The 19,786-nt window shown below is 40.1% G+C and overlaps 1 protein-coding gene across 1 annotated transcript in view; it reads left to right on the top strand.

The window, feature by feature from the left end:
* NRP1 (neuropilin 1) overlaps positions 1-19,786 on the top strand; it is a 130,674-nt gene that overhangs the window by 36,256 nt on the left and 74,632 nt on the right. Inside the window, 1 exon segment of the mRNA XM_073334423.1 lies at positions 19,242-19,423. Within this exon segment, the coding sequence (XP_073190524.1) occupies positions 19,242-19,423 (182 nt within the window).

The following is a 19,786-nucleotide window of genomic DNA, read 5'->3' as shown; positions in this document are numbered from 1 at the left end:
TTGCAGAGTTATTGCCTTGATAATAGCTGAAAATTTGAACTTGGCAGTTTTATGGATTGGTTTGTGTCTGGAAAGCTGAAGGCTTTTAAAAGTTCTGAATAAAGGTTGCTTTCTACAGACACCTATGGAGTACCTATTTATAAAAGCACCCAATCATTTTCCTAACTAAAAGTGCTATTGGTAAAATAAACTTAGTATTTAATCCATAACTTGCTATGCGCTGCACTCTACAGTGGCGCACACACAGGGAACCAGAAGAAAGAGATCAAAAAGGCCTTAAAAATGTCAGGCAACAGGGCCATGTTTAAATTATTAGGTGAGATGCTCTCTTGCTTTTAACAATAGCAAGGTGTACCTCATAGCTGCTTTCCCCTCTACTTTTTATGCTGTTTTTTTCTGAGGGGTTATTGCAATAAGTGCAGAAACTGAATTTCTGCTTGTTACAAAATCACTCTGGACAACATATGAGCTACTGCTGAAAGTATGAGCATACATTTGTAAATCTTGATGTAATATTCCAAGGTATTTGAAGCATGCACAAGTTGCAGGATTTGTGACAGATTCTTAGCCAGTGTTAACTGAAATAAAATTAATTTGACAAAAGCTGGAAACCTGTTTTAGGTGATGTTTATAAGACCAGATAGAATATAAAAGGGCTTATCTGAAATTATGTTAAGTGATTCCACTTTAAGAATTGTGCATTTCTAATTCACCTAAAGAATTTATCACACATAACATCAAATATAGTTATAACCTTATAATCAGAGTTATTCATTTGTTGTTTATACTGCCTTAATTGCTGTGCCATAGATACTGTCCATGCTTGATGTTATATTACAGATAAGTAAAGCCTTTCACTAATGCTCCAGATCAGTTCTAAACTATTAGGGCTAGATTATTAATAGTCCCACTGATGTTACCAACAGGAAGGCTGTACATTCTAGTTCTTAATGTATTAGATTAGCAAATCTGTACCTAATACTGTTGTTATCTCAAATTTTGAAAGTGCAAAGAGATTTTGCTGAATATAAGAGTGAGGGAGAATTTGAACTGTGCCAGCATTTTAGATGCTGTTTCATTAATGTGTCTGGTTTGCATTTGTGGTGGATATTTTGTTTAAAATGTTGTGAAGCACCAACCATTTGAGACTAATGCTCTAAAATGGAAAGAAATGCAAAAAAACCCCTAAAAACAAACAAACAAACAAAAACCCCTGCATGTATGTGACAAGTCCCGAAACATAACAGTTTGTACAGTGCTTGCCAAGTACAAATTTGTGAGTGTGTGTGTGCAAAGAACGCAGGATCAGGCCCTTGATGTGGACAGCTTTTGCTTTTTTTAAAAAAAATCACAATTGGCTATTTTCAGGGTCCTATTCCTAGAATGCTGTTTTTATATACTTACCTTACATTGTGCTCTTAAAGCAAAAAGGTGGTTGGGGGTGCAAAAAAAAAAAAAAGAAAAGACTATATTGCCAGAGTGGTTTACATCTCTAAGGTTTAAGGGCACTGGGAGACACAATATGTACCAAACAAAAGCAAGCTAATCTCTTTATGTTCTGTGTTTAAAGGGAGACAACCATACTTGTTGACAAGAATTCCAAATTCAAAATGATTTGCAGACGGGCAGTGATGTTGTTGATGCGTCTGCTTCGTCTGGTGCTGCCCCGGGGTGTAAATGACAGTGACCCTGATTCCCACATGCCAAGTAAAAGGAAAGCCATTTTAATGTAACAGATGCATGAAAAGACTAGTGAGGAAAATCATTAACTGTGCAATGTGTGATATAAACTGAAGAGGGGCAGGATCAATATGGGAAACAAGTATGAGAATTAGCAGCATCATTAGTCAAATCACAATGTTTTGACAACTCCATGTTGTGTATGTAATCTATACTGTACACAAACTTGGTTAAGGCTCCTGTGCAACAAGACGTATTTACAATAAACTCATTTTAAAAAACTGCACCATTCCCATACTATGTAAATGCCAAATATCAAAAGGTGAAATTGATCCCCCAAGCACAAAGCCTAGAGTCAGACTTTAAGTAGTAAATTCCTCAGGGATTATGGAAGGTCAATTCATCTCTGTGGTTCCTATTCCAGTTTAGTTACTGGACTAATGGCCATAGCCACTTGTCCCCTATGCAGATAGTCGGAGAGACATGACCATTTTTCCTCTCACCCCTGACCTCAGGTGCAGGAAGTGTCTGACTTCAAAGAGGAAGTCTTCTGAGTGCATATACCTGGTTGGTTCATGAAGCCCACAGATAACACTAGTATGGATATTCTGTTGGCATACCCCTAAGCTCAGCCTTCATAGCTGAACTGGGTCTAATACTGCTGAGAGTGACAGTAGAGTCCTCTATGCTAATTTGTACCTCAGGCATTTCATTGTTCATGCAGATGGCAACTCAGACCCTCTTGTGTAAGACCTCATGACCCTCACACCCACCATGGGTTTACACCGGAAAGAGTCAGTCCTGAAACAAAACAAAACAACCTGAATACTCTTCATGATAACTAAATTTCCATCCTTGGGAGTTAAGGGATGCACAGTAGCCTCTTTCCAATGCCTGGGGATTTATATACAGAACTCTTATTAATACTAATGGGTATTTAAATCCCTGCACATCTAAATAAGACTATACCTCCAAGCATTTATGTGTTATGAGAGATGTGGTAATGGTGGTTATTACAAGGAGGTTTGATGTCACTGGAAGGGTAACACAATACTTGGTGTTGCAAAGAACATTTTAAGAGAGAGACTCACAAGAAGGGTGTAATGTGTCAGATTCCTTTGTTCTCCTTATTAGTTATCTACGTGCAAAGTTAGAAGGTTTAAGGGAGAACTAAAAAGTCTTCGGAGCAAGGATGCAGTAGCGTTAGTTATACCTAAAATATTTACAATTAGTGCATTCAATTCTAGCAAAGTGTTTGCTACTATTGCATTATTAATTATTATTATTATTTAGCTCTAATATAATGCTTTTCATCAGTAGTTCTCTACCTGCTTTACAAAGGAGGTATCATTATCCCCAGTTTACAGGTGAGAAGACTGAGGCACAGAAAGGTGAACCAACTTTTTCAAGGTCACCCAGCAGACTAGTGGCAGAGCTGGGACTAGCACCCAGATTTCCTGAAACCCAGTCTAGTGCTCTATCCACTAGTCAGCACTGCCTCCCATTATTATTGTTGTTAATATTTATTTATGACAGTATTACTTATAGACCTCAACCAAGTCTGAGCCCCACTGTGTTAAGTGCTGTTCAGACACAGTCCTTGTCCCATTACAATCTTTGTTTAAGATAAGGCACAACACAAAGCTGCATTTTAAATAGGTATCTGACTGTTCTGGGTCCCTCCCTACCCAATAGCACTGTTTTTATTAATGTGGAAGCAGCATAGAGCTCTAACACTTGCAAGACTTAAGATTCACAGAACTTGTGGCATCCGTGCAGAAAGGCAGCCTCTCTATGTTTTCTCCTCAGCTTCCTTTCCCCTGGGCAGCATGGATCATTAGGAGTGCTATGGCCATTGGCTCCCAATCTGTGGCTGCACACAAACTCTCTCTGAGAGAAGCAGCAGCTGTCAGGAAGAAGTCACCACTGCTCTGAGCAGCAATACTGCTAATGGGAAATGTGATGGAAATAGCATAACTTTCCCACAACATAATGTCACAAAGAATTCATGCTCCCATGTTCCTTGCATTAGAGGGTCTTCCATGGGCTCAGGGAGGAAAGGAGTGTCGTCAGATGTTTGGCTACGTGTGTGTTCTCCCTTTGTGTTGTCCCAGCTCTGTGCAGATAGCTGGCACAGCAGATTTTGAGCAAACCACCCAATGACCACAACATCCATTAAGGTGTGAAGGCGCTTGGTCCGGTTTATTGTCAGCAAAGCATGGTCCTAGTTCCCCGGATCAATGTCTACAGTTACACTAGCACATGTATGCCCATGACAATGGACGTAGCTCAGTCAGTGGCAGGACTTTCCATTACCCCCTCGGCTGGACAAAGACTCTCCCTCTGAGATACATCTTTATACACCAATACCAACAAGTTATGTATCACCCTGGATGTATCAGGGTGCCACCCATTGCCTTGTACCTGTAGGTTCAATCAAAACATCTGTATCTATCATGCTGTCATCCTGACCTTATCTTTAGGCTGGTTCAGTTTGTTCCTGTTCTGTTTGGGGAATGTGCTGCTATCAAGGTGTTCTGGTACCACCTTTCTGGAATGTGTTTGTGTATATATTCTTATGCCTAGCACTACTTAGGAATGTGTGTTTCTGCAATATCAGCCCTGTTCTTGCTAGATTCTGTGAGCAGGACCTGCCTCTTGCTCGCTTAACTTTGCTTTATATTAGCAAGTTTTGACCATTAGTTTAGCTCAGGCCACATACCAGGCCTCTGACACAAGGGCTTATGTCTCAGGCTCTCTTCCTACTACAAGGGGAACAATCCTGCATGGTTCCTCTCCCCCTCCTTTGCTATTTTTGAGTGTTTCCTAGTGAAATTTATACTTTTCATCTGTTCTGTGCTCTGCAGTGGAGGTGATGCTAGGGCATTAAATATTTCTTAAAGTTTCATTGAGATGTTGCTATGGTTCCAAAATTAAACATATGGCAACCATGAAGAGAAGGGGAAAGATATTTCATAGCATCTGACTTAAAAGAAGATATGTGCAATAAATGTGGAAAAGCTGAAATAGAGGATGTAATATGCCAGATATGCCAAAACTGAATTACACCAAGGATGTATTTGCCCCAGTGTGTTGTTGCTGTGAATCAGACAGAATTTTGCCTCAGTTGTATTTGATCTATTAACCTGTACAATTTCTCATTCTATTGCTACATTCATATTGCATAAATAGGGGAAAGAAAGAAAGAAAGAAAGAAAGAAAGAAAGAAAGAAAGAAAGAAAGAAAGAAAGAAAGAAAGAAAGAAAGAAAGAAAGAAAGAAAGAGGCCCACCTGACTTTATAATACCCAGGAGACTAAATTAGGGTTGAAGCTAATGAAGATGGTGTACATTTAATTTGTTAAAGGAGTTTTCTGCATGTGCCTGGGGAGGTGAGCTATTACCATTTCAGATCTGTAATAAAAAACAGGATCTTGTATCTTGGAACTTTTTACAATGTCACAAATTGAGGTTATGTTACATTGTAAAACGTTAAAGGGAAATACACAGTAACGCCTAGGCTACATGGCATGAAATAGATGAGTTCTTCAGATAGAAAGGAGTTACACATGAAAGGGAAAAAAAGTTTCGGTATCTGAAAAGTAAATTTGTTGTTTTCTGAACTGAATAAAACAATGCTTAGGTCCCCCTCCTGGTTATCGAATGGTTTATGCTGAGCAAGAAATCAACACACGTCATTTGAAACTAAGATTTTGAGCTTGGTTACTGTAGCCATCAGTTTGGGATATTCTAGACACAGTGTACAATGGGCCAATACCTGCTTATTGTATACTGTGGCTATAATATTCAGAAACTTAGTCGAATATTTAATTTCCTGAGAAAACATTTTCATAATGACTGGCACTAGAAAAAGTGGTTGGAGGGTTGTTCTTCACAAGTTGATTTACACACAACTAAATAACTACATTTAACTTCAACCACTCGCTGAGTGATGATCATTTTAGAATTGTAAATCAAAATCTGACCTGCACTGTGGTGGTACTGATCTGCACCCCGCCACACCAAGAAGGACCTCAGGAAGGATTAGGCCACAGGGGGACTGTGCAGGCTACACTATCCTGAAAAATTCCCTTTTTGTAGCTGTACAAGTCCATTGGCCAGCATAAGAGAAGTGAAGGGCATTGCCCCACCTCCTCCCCACCCTGCCTCACATTGTTTTGGTCAATTTACACTCATAGAGGTGCATGAAAGGAGGAGTAGTTCCTGCCTTCTCCAGAATAGGTAGACTACAGTCCTCTCTGTGCAAAGTATACCGGGAGTAGGGGAGGTACCTCATTCCTTCCCCCTTGTGAACTTTCACCTGATCATGGACAATTTGGCCCATTGTATTTAATGGCATGTTTGCCATTAAATGTCATTTGTGTCTGCTTGAGTTAGTATGTTATTTACTGTGAGTGCAGCGGAAAAGGGATGCAGTGCTTAGTATGAGGGGGTCCTAATCTTTGTTTGGGACAATAGAACTAGCACAATAGAAATATTAATAATTAATAGCCAGTATATAGACAAAGGAAAAACTTCAGGTTTTTGATTATAGCTATATTTGAAACAGAATCAATCATATCTATTTGTATCCATTTAATTGCAATGGTCCAGCCAAATATAGGTGTGGTGATCATTTATGTAATGGTTTATTGCTTCTCAAGAGCCCTTTTATTATAGTTACCTAATGAAGATATGGCATCCATCTCCCATATGTAACAAGAGACATGCATTTGTAACATACCACTGTTTGTAATTAATTGAGATACTTGAGTAATGTACTAATACAGGGCCCTGTCCCACTGTCCACTTCCCTGAATAGACAGACATTGGCATGCAGCAGATCCTGGCCTATTAGATGAAGAAGGGGACAGTGCCATCTCAAGAGCATCATTCCTTGCTCACTTAGACTCCACAAAAGCCTCTCCCTGAGAACTGTACAGTTCTAGATCCACATGTGTGCAGGCTGCCAGGACAAGGATGGAAGAGGATGTGGCTGTGGGGAACAGTTGCTTTCCCCCAAAAAACCTGCCACTTATTTGTGAGTAAATTAATGCTGACTATGGATTCTCTGCTTCAGCAATTACAAGATCGGGGGGATTCCAGGACAGTGTAGCTCCAGCTAGAGTCACATTGTCAGGGAACTAGAGAGAGCAAAGCAGGGGTGAAAGTAACTTAAAGGACTTACCGGTACTCCGGAGTCCTGAGGAGGAGGCAGGGCCTCAACTGAAAGAGGAGTGGCCTCTACTAGAAGAGGCAGGGCCTTTACAACCCCGGGCCCTTTAAATCAGGATTTAAAGGGCCCAGGGCTCCATCTGCCACTACCGCAGCAGAGCCCCGGGCCCTTTAAATAACCATTGGAGCCCCGGGGGCTCCCGGCTGCCAATGCTACCCCGGGGCCCCGGCCTCTGGCACACACACAAGGAGATGCGTGGATTTAAAGGGCCCAGGGCTCCTACTGCTGCTACCCTCCAAAGCCCTTTAAAACACCACCCAAGCCCAGCTGCTGGAGCCCTGGGGTAGCTTTAAAGGGCCCGAGGTTCCGCTGCAGTAGTGGCAGCCAGGAGCCCCTGGCCCTTTAAATCACTGCCAGAGGCCTGCTGCTACCCCAGGGCTCCAGCAGGGCTTGGGTGGTGATTTAAAGGGCTTCGGAGGGTAGCAGCAGTGAGAGCCCCGGGCCCTTTAAGTCGCCACCTGAGCCCCGCTGCGGAACCCTGGGGTAGCAGTGACAGCCTGGGGCTCCAGTGGCGATTTAAAGGGCCAGGGGCTCTCGGCTGCTGCTACTGCAGCGGAGCCCTGGACCCTTTAAATTGCCACCGTGACCCCCGGGGCTCCAGCAGCAGGGCTTGGACAGCAATTTAATGGGTCCAGGGCTCCGGTTGCCACTACGGCCCCGGGTCCTTTAAATCGTCCCCAGAGCCTGCCGGAGCCCTGGGGTAGTGGCGGCAGGGCTCTGGCGGCTATTTAAAGGGCCCGGGGCGGTAACGGTGGCCGGAGCCCTGGGCCCTTTAAATCATCCCCGGAGCCCTGCTGCCGGAGATGCTGGGAGCCCTTTAAATTGCTGCCTGGGGAAGCCGATCTGCCACAGTCCGGCGCAATGGCTCTTGCCGCTACGCCGTACCGGGGTGTACCGGCTTATTTTCACCTCTGGGGCAAAGGTTAGCTTGGAGGGTGTTCAGAAGCACAGGGCTCCAACAGCTTAAGGGAATAACCCACAACTAGTTCCGTGCAGGAATAAGCTCTTCTTCCCCTGCAACATGCCATCTGAAGAATACATCCCTTAAATGGGCATTACCCACCAAGGGATTTGATCTGGCACATACTTACGCAGTCAGGCCCTGATCCAAATCTCATTGAAATCAGTGGGAGTTGGTTCACGCATCTCCTTGTGTGTGTACATCTGTGCTTGTTTTCACAAGTGAGCACTTAGTAGCAGGAGGACCTTTTATTATATGCTTTAGTTTACACTTGTGAAGTCTGGCAGGAATTTATTTTTCAATTTTGTTTTAAAATAGTTTAGGCCAAATCCATTTCTTGTGTATCTCCACTGAAGTCTAGGGATTTACACAGTGGCCTGCTACGTTCATTTGCTTTTCTATTACCCATTATCACAGGCCTCTCTTTATGTTTTTTTTAAAAAAGACTTTTTTATGAGAGGTGGATCCTTGGGGGTGGATTTTTTTGCTAGGTTGAATTGCCCCAGGCTCCAGCCCTAACAATGCACTGTCACTGTGCTTCGGGTCATATGGCTGACCTCAGCTAACAAGCTGTTCCTGCTTTTAGGCTACTGGGAATGTTTATTGGCCACTGTTTTCCTCAGTTCTAAACACATAGTTATTTCTCAAGGCCCATATAAATCATAAGGTCACAGAACCCATAAAACTGTGACATTCTCTGGGATACATGATACAAATAACTAACTTCAGGCTTAGCAGCTTTAAACATCTATGGGATATTTTATCATAATATACAAACATTTACTGGAGTGATATGTACTTTTCAGCTAAATGACACACACAATAAAATGGTACTAAAGTTGCTTAACAGGATAAACTTTTATATACTGGTGCTTTGACGTGGTACAACTTTACTCCGAGCACCACTACAAAAACAATGTATTGTAATTCTGCATTAAACAAGGCTTAGAGCAAATAGTGATCTCCTTGCCATAAACGTTAGGGCTTGGTTTATTTTATAAGAAAATTACTTTGAGGACATTACTGTATTTCCGCATGTATATGTCATGTAGGGACTGAAACTTACAGAGTTTGTATTCTATAGCAGCATATTTGTTTGGCTAGTTGCGCAGACGTATGGAGAAAGCAAATACAGCTATAAGGAAACACTGCTTTTTACGCATAGAAATTTCATTACTATAATCTCTGCTGAAATTACACAAAGCAGTACTATAGCAGAAGTGGTAACAATAGCTATAGTTAAGCTTGCATCACAGTTTCCATTCTAAGCCCCTGATTTTAGTTACTTTAAAATGTTCATTTTTCAGGCTGATTATTTTCCAGCCTTAGTCTCTGCCTAAGGGTGAATTTCTTTGAAAAGTCTTAGCAAAAATGATTAAATTGTTTTTAAGTATAAGGAGAGCGAATAAAAATCTATACTTTCTCATTTTCAAAAAAATAAACTTGTGACTTTTTTTCAGTCAGCTCTGCAGCTAAGCTTGCTGGGGGTAGAGTGTTGAAATTTGGCCTGGAAATAACCCTCAAGAAGTAAAGGTGCCTTAGGCTGCTCTAGTGAAATATGGTTTTGATTTGACTGAGCTGTGGCTTCATGAAAGTTGCCTGGTATGCCTATTACATAATATATTCTGCCTGGTGTGGTTTTGTTGTTGTTAAGCTGGTAAAGTGCATGTATCAGAAAGCCTCTGTACATTGGTAACCTAATGATATAGGGGAAAATATGCTGAAGGTGCACAAGGACTGAGGCAAGCATTCCTCCAACCCCTTCATTCAGCCCTGTATGCCTGGTATGGTGCAAAGCAACTAGAGATTATGTAAGATGCTCAGAGACTCTCCCTCTACAAAATTTGTATGATATGAAGCAGTTAAGGAGAGCTGTTGTGCAGCTCCTAAGATTCACAGGAGTTGCACAGCAGCTCTCCTTAGCTGCTTAACAGGAGAGAGGCTGCTGCAGATCTTCTCAGCTGCATGACAATGGGTGTTTCTGTGGTATCTAGCCAAATAATTCTATATAATGCAATATACACATATTATAACATTTTTCAAGCCAGTAAATCTTCAAAGTCCTAAAGAGTGAAGCTCCTTTTTTATAATATTTTAAATGTTCTATCTTTTTATTTTTTAAATAGTTAAGGAAATTGCATGCAAAGAACTCTCATACATTTCCAGGATTGGAAGTAAAGAAATGTCAAAGTTAAGTTTGCATGTACTACATTAACTTGGCTTTCTTGTGAGAGTGCATTACAATAAAGACTTTGGTTACATGATCACATGCTGCTTTTTGAATAATACAATATAATACCATCAAAAATCTGCACTTACGTACACATGTAGCATCCTCAAGTACTCTGCTACTCTATGAATGGCAAAGAAAGAGCATCCATGAAAGTCATTTATATCAAAAGTACACAGTGAATCAGACATGCATAATGTAACTGATCCCACAACAGATTCCACACATGGGCAGGAATTTACCAAGAGGGAAGTCTGATGCAGAAGGGGACCAAAGTGAACAACACCGAACAAGCATGGATTTTGAGTGCTTAACTATGCATACTTAACGTTCTCTTAACATAGCTTCTCAATGAAAATAAATGTATAAATATCCATCATTTTACTACATTTATCAAACTTCAGTACTTGGTTGCCATGGAAGAAAATTGTGATAACCTATACTTTACAGCTGATCTGTATGGCCACAATTTCACTCCTCCTTTAGCCCCTTTGGTTTCACTAAATGTGGATGTTGCTCAGAGAAGTTGTTGACTGCCCACAAGGGATAAAGATTTGAGAATTTCAGAAGGTTGGAACTTATTTTATGTTCTGAACTTTCACAGTTTCTGTGAAAAACTAACATCTACCCAATACTTTTATGAGCTGAGCTCCTAAGGTTATGCTTAATAACTACACAGATCCCAAAAGGAAAATTACAAATTCATCAGGAGTTCAAAATTCCTAAATGGAGTGATATGAGGTTGCCATCATATAAAAGTGCTCCTTTTTATGGAAAGAGAAAAGGACCATAAGATTCTGATCTCATTTCAGTATAAACCTGACTCCATACTCTTTAGGTATTCAAGGAGACAACACTGATTGTTCCATAATTTACCAATTAAGAGGACTTTTTAGTGAATTCTGCACTACATGCTAACAGCACTAATCCAACTGCAAATGATTAATTCAGTCCAGCACATCAAAAGAAATGCTTAATGGATTTAGTGATTTTATATATATATGCCTGCCTTAGCTCCATTCCAGAAAATTGCACTAATTAACTGATTTTTAGCAATTGTCCTAGTGTATGACCTAATATAGCCCAACTCACAGTTATTCTGTAACTCAAAAAGTCTCCACGTTTCTGTCACATTTGTTGGAAGTCAGTGTCTGGTTTTTAATCCAACTCCCACTGAAGCTGGTTGGAGTCTTTCCTCTGACATCAATGGGAGTTGGATCAGGCCTCAGGAAGGAAGCTGTAGTCGTTAAAGCGCAGGGAGTCTAAGGATCTGAGTTCTGTTCTTGGATGTGCAAGGAATTTCTATGAGGTCTGTTTCTACCTCAGTCTCTACACCTGGAAAATGAGAGTACTAATCTACCTCACAGCAGAATTGTGAACCTTGAGTCACATTAATAGTTTGAAATATTTGGATGGAGGTGCTTTAATAATGAAAAGTATTCTGATTGATAGATATCTCCTGGGAGGTCATAAAACCAAAACTTGAGTTTTTCTTTACTGTCTGAATTGTTTTCTGAGTTTTGGTAATAAATATTTTGCATACAGGAGCCATATACGAGATCTCTCCCACCCACACCATTTACCTCCCTCCCTCTCATCACCTCTCAGCTTAATCTAATCACAAAGACAATTGTAGAAAATTTCGTCGGTATCATCAATTTTTGTCTTCTGAGATGTAGCAACTAGCTTTAAGACAAGCAACAAAAGTTAGACTGCATTTTATTTTGCGGACAACAGTGGAAAGTTGGCAAGAAGAAAGATTTTGCAGTGAAATAGGGAGGTGAACATGTTGTAAATAACTCTAATATCTTCCAGATGGCACATTTTACTTGGGAACTGAGTTTAGAGTAATTAAAGACATGTGAATTTCCTATAAATACTGAACTTCACCAGTTTGACACTGGAAAGCTCTATCTTCTCTGAAATCTTTAAATTGCTAAGTGTTCCACCTCCCCGCCATCCGCCTTAAAGTGGAACTCTTGGGTTTGTGAATCTTTCTAACTTAATGGCTTTCTATGCCAGAAAGTTATGAACTGAAGTTCTTTACTAAATAGGCTTAGAGTAAAATGTTTCTTCCCAGTAGAGTTTTCCATTTTTATGTTTTGGGATTATTACATTATAGTTTCCAAGCTTGATTCTACAACCACAGAAATCAATGGGAGTTTTACCACTGACTTCAACATCAAGCCCTTTTGTTTGGTAAAATGCCTTTTGCAGACAGGATTTCTGACTATCTTAGTGTATTTCTACACTGCATCTGGGAGCAAGCCTCGAGGACCAGGTCCACAGACTTGTGCTGGTGGGGCTTGTGCTCTAGCATGCTAAAAATGGCTTTGTAGCAGTTGCAGCTTGGGCTGGAGGCAGGGTGCCTTGAGAACCCAAACTCTGGCCCCAGCTACAGCATCTTCACAGCTATTTTTTGTGACCTGACAGCACAAGTCTATAGACCCAGGTTGGGAGGGTCACTCCCAGATGCAGTGTAGACACACAGTGGTGCAGCCCAATGGCAACACCATTGTAAATGAGCAAGTGTTTTAGCCCGTGGCCTCATTCTTTCTTACCTATTGCAGAAGACATTGTTGGACTCACGCCTATAGTAAAAGGAATGGTTCATGAGATACTCATTTCTGTTTCAGAATTTTCCAATTGTAATTTGACCTAAAGTAGAATCATATTAAGTAAATATAAGGAATCACATTGTGTCCTCACTTGCACTCATGCAACCCCATTAAGCCAGCTTCTCAGTATGAACTGGATTAGATACATCTACATCAATGGAGTTACACTGATTTATTCCAACTGAGGATCTGCCAGTTGTTTTCAATGGGGTTGCAGGGATGTAAATTAACACAGGATTTGGCCCACTGAATTCAACCTCTTCAATTTCTTCACTCTTTCTTGTCTTTCTTTTGCCACAGCAAATTGTTTTATAGTATAGTGGAACATGAGTATTGGAGACCCATTGTGAATTAATGACTTTTTGTGCATTAGTGAACAATGGCCGAATGCTGATGTCCTTATTTCTGCCTAAATCAAATGGAGTTTTGTATGAGGAAGGTGAGCAGGATTTGGCCCTGAGTGAACAAACGCTATAAAAAATCATGGCTATATGAGAATCACAGAAGTGTATGAGCAATGAGAGGCTGTCAAAGTGATGGATATAGAAGTAAATTGCAAAAATACATGATGTGATTTATTTAAATATCGATCACATTGACAATTGTAAATTAGCTGTGAGATTATGGGCTGCACCTCTCTGAGGCACAGCATAGAACTTGTAGCCCAGGCAGAAGATGGGAAAGTAGCCGAAAACTCAACCTGAGCTGTTCAGGCCCTGGAGAGCCCCTTCTCCCCACAATGTAACTTAGCCTTTGGTGGGCTGTCTCAGTTATGGTAGCCACCCCACGCTGCCCTTTGGACCTCAGTGCTGCCTGGAATCTCCAAAACACTGTGTGCTGTAGCCCCAGCATGTCTTTTCTCCCCCTGAGCTCCAACCTTGGCACACACCCTATGCCGGGATTTGAAAGGGGGTCCTTGAGAGGCAGCCTTGTGGCTGTCTCCACAGTTTCTGCACTAGGGGAATTCTCCTTCACCTGGATTCTGAGCTTTTAAGGCCCCATTATTTTGGGAAGCCAGACTCATGATTTTTGGATGCTTGGGATTGATGATGAAAGTAGCTGTAGAGTTGTCTAGCAGCACTATGACAGGTAGAGAGCAGGGTGGGCTGGGTAAACCCTCCAAGATACAAAATGAGTTACGAGAGACCAGTCAATCTAGACAGAAGGCTCTGATGAAGGAAAGACTGGCGGACACTGACTGCAGGAGCCAGAAAGTGATCCTAGTTTGGGTTGTGCTTGATTTTTTTTAATGGTATTTGTTTTTTCTATTGTTGCTAATAAACTGGGATTTGGGCTAGTATCCTTGAGTTCTTGTAGTTCTTAGGCTCTGAGCTCTGGGATTCCAATTATCCTGTGTCACAGGTACCACAAGTAAATTTACAACAGTAAATTTCATACTGTTGACTATCAGTTAGTCATGGTGCAATACTTATGATGTAATGGAATTTGCAACTCTTCTATTAGTTTTCCTCTTGCTCTGTCCTTCTGTTTATCTAAAGCAGAGCTGTGTGGGTAACAAACAAAAATCTACTGATGCTGGCAAACCTCTCACTCCTCAGGGGAAAATAATTCTCAGTTATACAGGTAGTTTGACCCACTAATTATCCATCAAATAATGGGGAGACGTGAGGGTAAGAGTTGCAAGTGCTAACAAACCTCCCAGAATGCTCAGCACTTCTCTTTATGGGGAACACCCATAACCACCTTCACAGCTCTTCTGTAACATGAATCAGTTAAGCATAAATTCTGCTTGCTTTGTTATCTTTCAAACAATCAGAGAATAACTTATAAAATACATATACATTACAGTGAATACGAACAGTCCCCCTCGCTCTCTCACACATGTAAACAATTCTGATTTGGAGACTGAAATCCAACCAAAATTTAATTGTGCCAATTCTTCACTTTTTTCCCATGTAACTCTACAGATGGTACTCTTGGTTTGCAGAGATATTTGAGCCCTTGCTGACCAAAACATTAGTGATCAGCCAATAGGAACAAAGCACAATGGGTCTCAGAATATATATATCTATGAGATGTGCTAATCTAAATTACCCGTGTCTGGTCACTCAACACTTGGTTCAAAGGGTCAAGTGGCAGAATTCTTGGGTTCAGAAGCTTTTGTATTTGTGTGTATGAGTCTGTGGGAAGAAGATTTTAAAGTAAAAGTAAAGAGATCCTGCTGCCTTAATAACAGGAAAATCTTCTGAAGCTGTGAGTAGCTTGGTACGGTAGCTGACTTCAGCAGCAGGCAATGCTTTATAGCAGTCTGCCTTTACCTTCAATAGCAAGACATGCTAGGGTGCATTTCAGGGGCCAATGACATATTCAGAAGAGGAAAAACAGAGATAAGCAGAGCACTGTAATCTCCTGTCTGAAGCTGAGAATGAAGAATTCTCCAGAAGCCGTGTTTTGTAGTTGATTACATTTCTCATTGCCCACTGCTCTTTTTTATAGGTGCTGTCTGGCTTTTTTCCTGAAGCCGTAACTCACACTTTCCAAAAAGAGAATGAGTTTCTTGAAACTCCTGTATGAATTCTTGGAGGAATTCTATATTCTCTCATCATTCTGATGAGAATTTTTCCCAGACTTTTTTTACTGAACCATAAAATTAGGACTGTCTAATAGCAGCATGTTCAGCCACTGACTTGGTGGGGAAGGCGAATGAGAGGTCTGTGCATTGCTACTGAGCAACAGAGAACCCACCCGGCCCTTCTAAGCCACAAAGAGCTTTGCTGACTGCAGTGTGAAATCTTTAACTACGGTGGAAATGGGAGAGCCCAGACAAACTTGGAGGGTCAAAAATAGGATGTTACGGGTATATTTACTGGACCTTGAGCACCTCCAAGCCAATATCCAAGTGCTACCCATGTAGAGCAGAGCTTTCCTACTTGCACTCATGCATTAACACCCTGCTTTTTCACTTAAAGCTTCAGGTAGCATTTAGCTCCATATTTATACTGACATGTCTGTGCTGTTAACGCTGCAGGACTATAACATTACAAGAAATGTTTGCCACACCACTGGCAGCAATGAATTCCCGACTGGGAGATCCAAATTTGCAAACTCAGTATTCTGGGCGCTGAGCCAAGACCGTCTGGGTGCACTGCTGAGGTGACACATTCAGTCTCCTAAGAGGGATGCCAACATACCAGCTGCATCCCTGGCACACCATTTTCTACTGACAAACTTATGGAGTGGAACTGTTACCAACTCCAGAGGGAGACGCAAGCTGCTTTCTTAGCTTCTTTGGCAGCAACAACGTTTTCAAGTTGTGACTGTGCATTCTCCTATTTACAAGGACTGTTGTTTGTGATACACTTTGCTCTCTGTTTGGTGGTATTTTGAAAAAGTGCTAAAATGACAGAATCACTTCAGTTTCCAAATATAAACCACTGTAATCCAGAGTAATTTGATCTCCATAAGCAAAATACCATACCTAAATGTACAGCAGCTCATCTGTAAAATGTAGCTTCCACTGTGGAAAAATCTAAATCCATTTGTTAGAATAAGACTTGTATTTGCCAAGCGGAAGTCAATATACTTATTGTGTAGGTCTGATCTCTAACTTTCCATCTCTAACTTGCCATCTGACCCTCACAGCTAGGTGTCTCTAATGGCCATTATTACTTTCCTAAAGTACAAGAGAGAAATCTGCCACCTAAAAACCCTCTGGTTTTCAGCAGGTCTGGATCACCCAATGCAGCTTGCACATAAATTGCAAAATCCACTAGAATCCAGTCAATTAGTATCAAAATTGTGTCACATACAGATGAAGATCAGCCAGACTACAGAGAATGAACACTGTAAATTACCATTCACTTTCTCTCATTCTGAGCTAAAGTGGAAGAGTGCAGATAAGCTATTGCATAGAGGAAGACACAAAGAGAAAGAGAGAAGATTTCATCTGAGTATCTTTTGCAGTGCACGTCAGGGGGGGAACTGGTACATAGCGTGTAGTGTTATCTCTGGCTGCATACAACAGCCTTAGTAAAACTCTGAAAAATAATTTATATATACCTGCAATGGAAAAATATACTGTTTGTGCCCTCTGTTTGCTTCTTCATGATTTACAAAAAAGGCAAGAAATGCTTTATATAATTTAAATAAATATCCATGGGTGGGGTTCTTGATTTTACTTAGGAAATTCAGATATACTGAAGTCTAAGCTATAGTCTAACTGAAGTCTAATACTGTAGTCTAAGCTGGAAGGTTCTATGACAAACTAATGAAATGATGACAGAGAAAAGCCTTGTGATCAGCCTGTTTAAAATGCTCTCTCTCTTTTTCTTTCTCGTTAACCGTGTAACTTTGATGTTTATTGAACATTTTGGAGAAAGGATGTCTTTGTTAAAGATTCAACACCCTGAACCGTTCCATTAGATGTAAAAACTGATCATATGAATCCTCTGACACATCCCATAAGTTTTCTAGGAAGATTAAAGTTGAAATTAATGAAATATTTCTAAAGGCATAAAACAAAAAGAAAAAACCCTTCTTTTAAAACCCCCACAACCCTCAGACCTTTTACTAAATCATAAAGAGATTTTTTAAAAAGTGCACAAGCCCAATTAAAAAAAAATAACAAAATCTTTACAAGTCGCCTTTTACACATGAAACATCTGTAAAAGTATCTCAAAAGGAAACATTTCCTCTTTGTATTTCCATTACTTTGAAATGGGACAGTGAAACTTACTGGCTGAGCAACTGCTACTAGAAACTTCAGGTGCACCTAAAGAAATGCAAAAAGAAAAGGAGTACCTGTGGCACCTTAGAGACTAAAAGAAATGCAGTTATCACAATATTTCACATAGGTTAATGCTTACAGTTCCATCAGCGTCAGCTTTATTTTTTACTGGATATATACCAAAGCTGGCATACAATTTTAACTGATGTGGGAATATCATTTTTAATTTAAAGAGCCTTAAGCTGGCCACTTTAACTAGTGATATCATCTTTGCAGTTATCTCATGGGACTTCATGTAAACATAAGTCATGTGCCCAAGGCAGTTTGGATCAGGGTTATTAAAAGTGACTTTGGTCATCATGAAAGACATTTTTTTCTTTGACTCTAAAATTATCAGATAAAGTTTATATTACTGCTTTTTTTAGCCATTTCTGGTATATTAATATGTCTCAGGACATTTCAATGCACATAATAGAAGAATAAAAGGCTAAAGCAAATTAACTGCATCATTTTAATGTCAATTGTTGTAAGATATGAAACTTAAATGAGATTGTCTGGCTAGCAGCAACTCGATAAATAAAAAGGCAATATGGATGAGACAAAAAAATACACCACCTTAGGCACACAAAAGCTTTCCAATGTCTCAGCCTCTTTATTATTAGAAATGGGCCCAAAAAAATATGTGCATACAGAACACCACCACATTTTAGGAAAGGTTGAATCTGGTTCTGTAAGTGGCAGCTGTTCTCTGTCTCTACCAGGGGCTGACACAAATCTCCAGAATCATCCACCAATGAGCCTTTGAAATCCTTGGATCTGGGCCAAGTCCTGCAGCTCAAGGCTGTTCTTGATTATTCTTCTCTTTATAAGGCTCAGGCTTGCCTGTTGCTGAGCCCTTTAACTCCACTGAAGTCAGCCTTGCAGAATCAGGTCCTTGAAGATGACAAATCTAGTTTAGAGGACTGAGAAACTTTGTAGCACCACTATTGTCCCCAGACAAACATTTGCTATTAATCATTATTGTACACTGATAATGTATGCAGGAATCAAGCAGATATACAGAGGATAAGGACCTAGTCCAAAGAGTTCAGTGATCATATACTATATGAATATGAATGTTATAACAATACATTCATTTAAACCAACTCAATTCAAATATCTAAACAAGAATATGTTAAAAAAAACACTTTTGTCTGAAGGAAATCAAGTGTTATAATTAAAGTGTGGATTGTAAGATTTGCTCAGTTTCTGTCCAACTGACATGGAAAATGACAGATTTTCTGCCAGTGGTCTGGAACATAGTGGAGTTTTCAGCTAAATCAAATGTTTAGGGATTCATTTATTATTCTGTGGCCATATATTTAGAGGGTAGTGTACAGAAATCAAAGTATTGTTCATAGAGAGCGCCAGCCAAAGAGACATTTTGAATTCATAACAGAACTTCACAGTTTGAAAAGAATGCTATGCATTATGTATTGATAACACCACCATAGACAAAGGAACACAATTTAATAATACAGAATTGTGCTCATGAGATTTCCTTTTTTTTTTTTTTTTTTTTTTTTGTTAATTGGTTACTTAAGCTGACATTGTCTGCAAGCATAATGGACGCCATTCTTCCTAATAGTTCCATGTTGCCAGATGATGTCTACAGACATGATGTAGTCCATTTTAATTATTTCATTTTGCTTACATCTCTCAGCATAATGCAGTTTCCAAGCAGGCTAGCATTTTTCTTGATTATCTATGTTGTATAGCGATGGTTTCTAAATTAATTAAATCTCTTTCTTTCCTGGAAGTTAAAAGTTTCTTTCTTCCATTTATCCATCAGGTATGATTACGTTGAAGTGATTGATGGAGATAATGCAAATGGCCGCGTATGGGGAAAGTACTGTGGAAAAATTGCTCCCGCTCCTCTGGTGTCTTCAGGACCATTTCTCTTCATTAAATTTGTCTCTGATTATGAAACTCATGGAGCAGGATTTTCCATCCGCTATGAAGTTTTCAAAAGAGGTGAGTAAACTATTCATTATTATGTAGCTCATAGACCATGGTGTTTGTTTTGTTTTCATGGAAACATTGATCATAGTTCTTGAGGACAAAAGGAAGGCTATGTCTTTTGAAAAAACAAGAATTTGGTTGTAGATTAAAGTTTTATTGCTAGTGTCATCCACACACTTAGAGCAGGTTGTGAGCTGGTGTAAATTGTCATTTCTCCAGTGCATGAGCTCCAGTTGAGGATCTACACCTCTAAATCCAATCTGATAGCCTTCAGCGGCATGTTTTCTACAAAGTTGTTTATTTAGATTTTTTTTTAGTTGTTGATTTTCTTTCTTTGTGCTGACTGTCATCCTATGATGTATAACGTTTCCACCT

The sequence above is a fragment of the Lepidochelys kempii genome, chromosome 2 (genome assembly GCF_965140265.1).
Source record: "Lepidochelys kempii isolate rLepKem1 chromosome 2, rLepKem1.hap2, whole genome shotgun sequence".
NCBI classification, from domain to species: domain Eukaryota; kingdom Metazoa; phylum Chordata; order Testudines; family Cheloniidae; genus Lepidochelys; species Lepidochelys kempii.
Note: the sequence above shows the minus strand (reverse complement) of the source record. Positions and strands in the feature narration are given on the sequence as shown.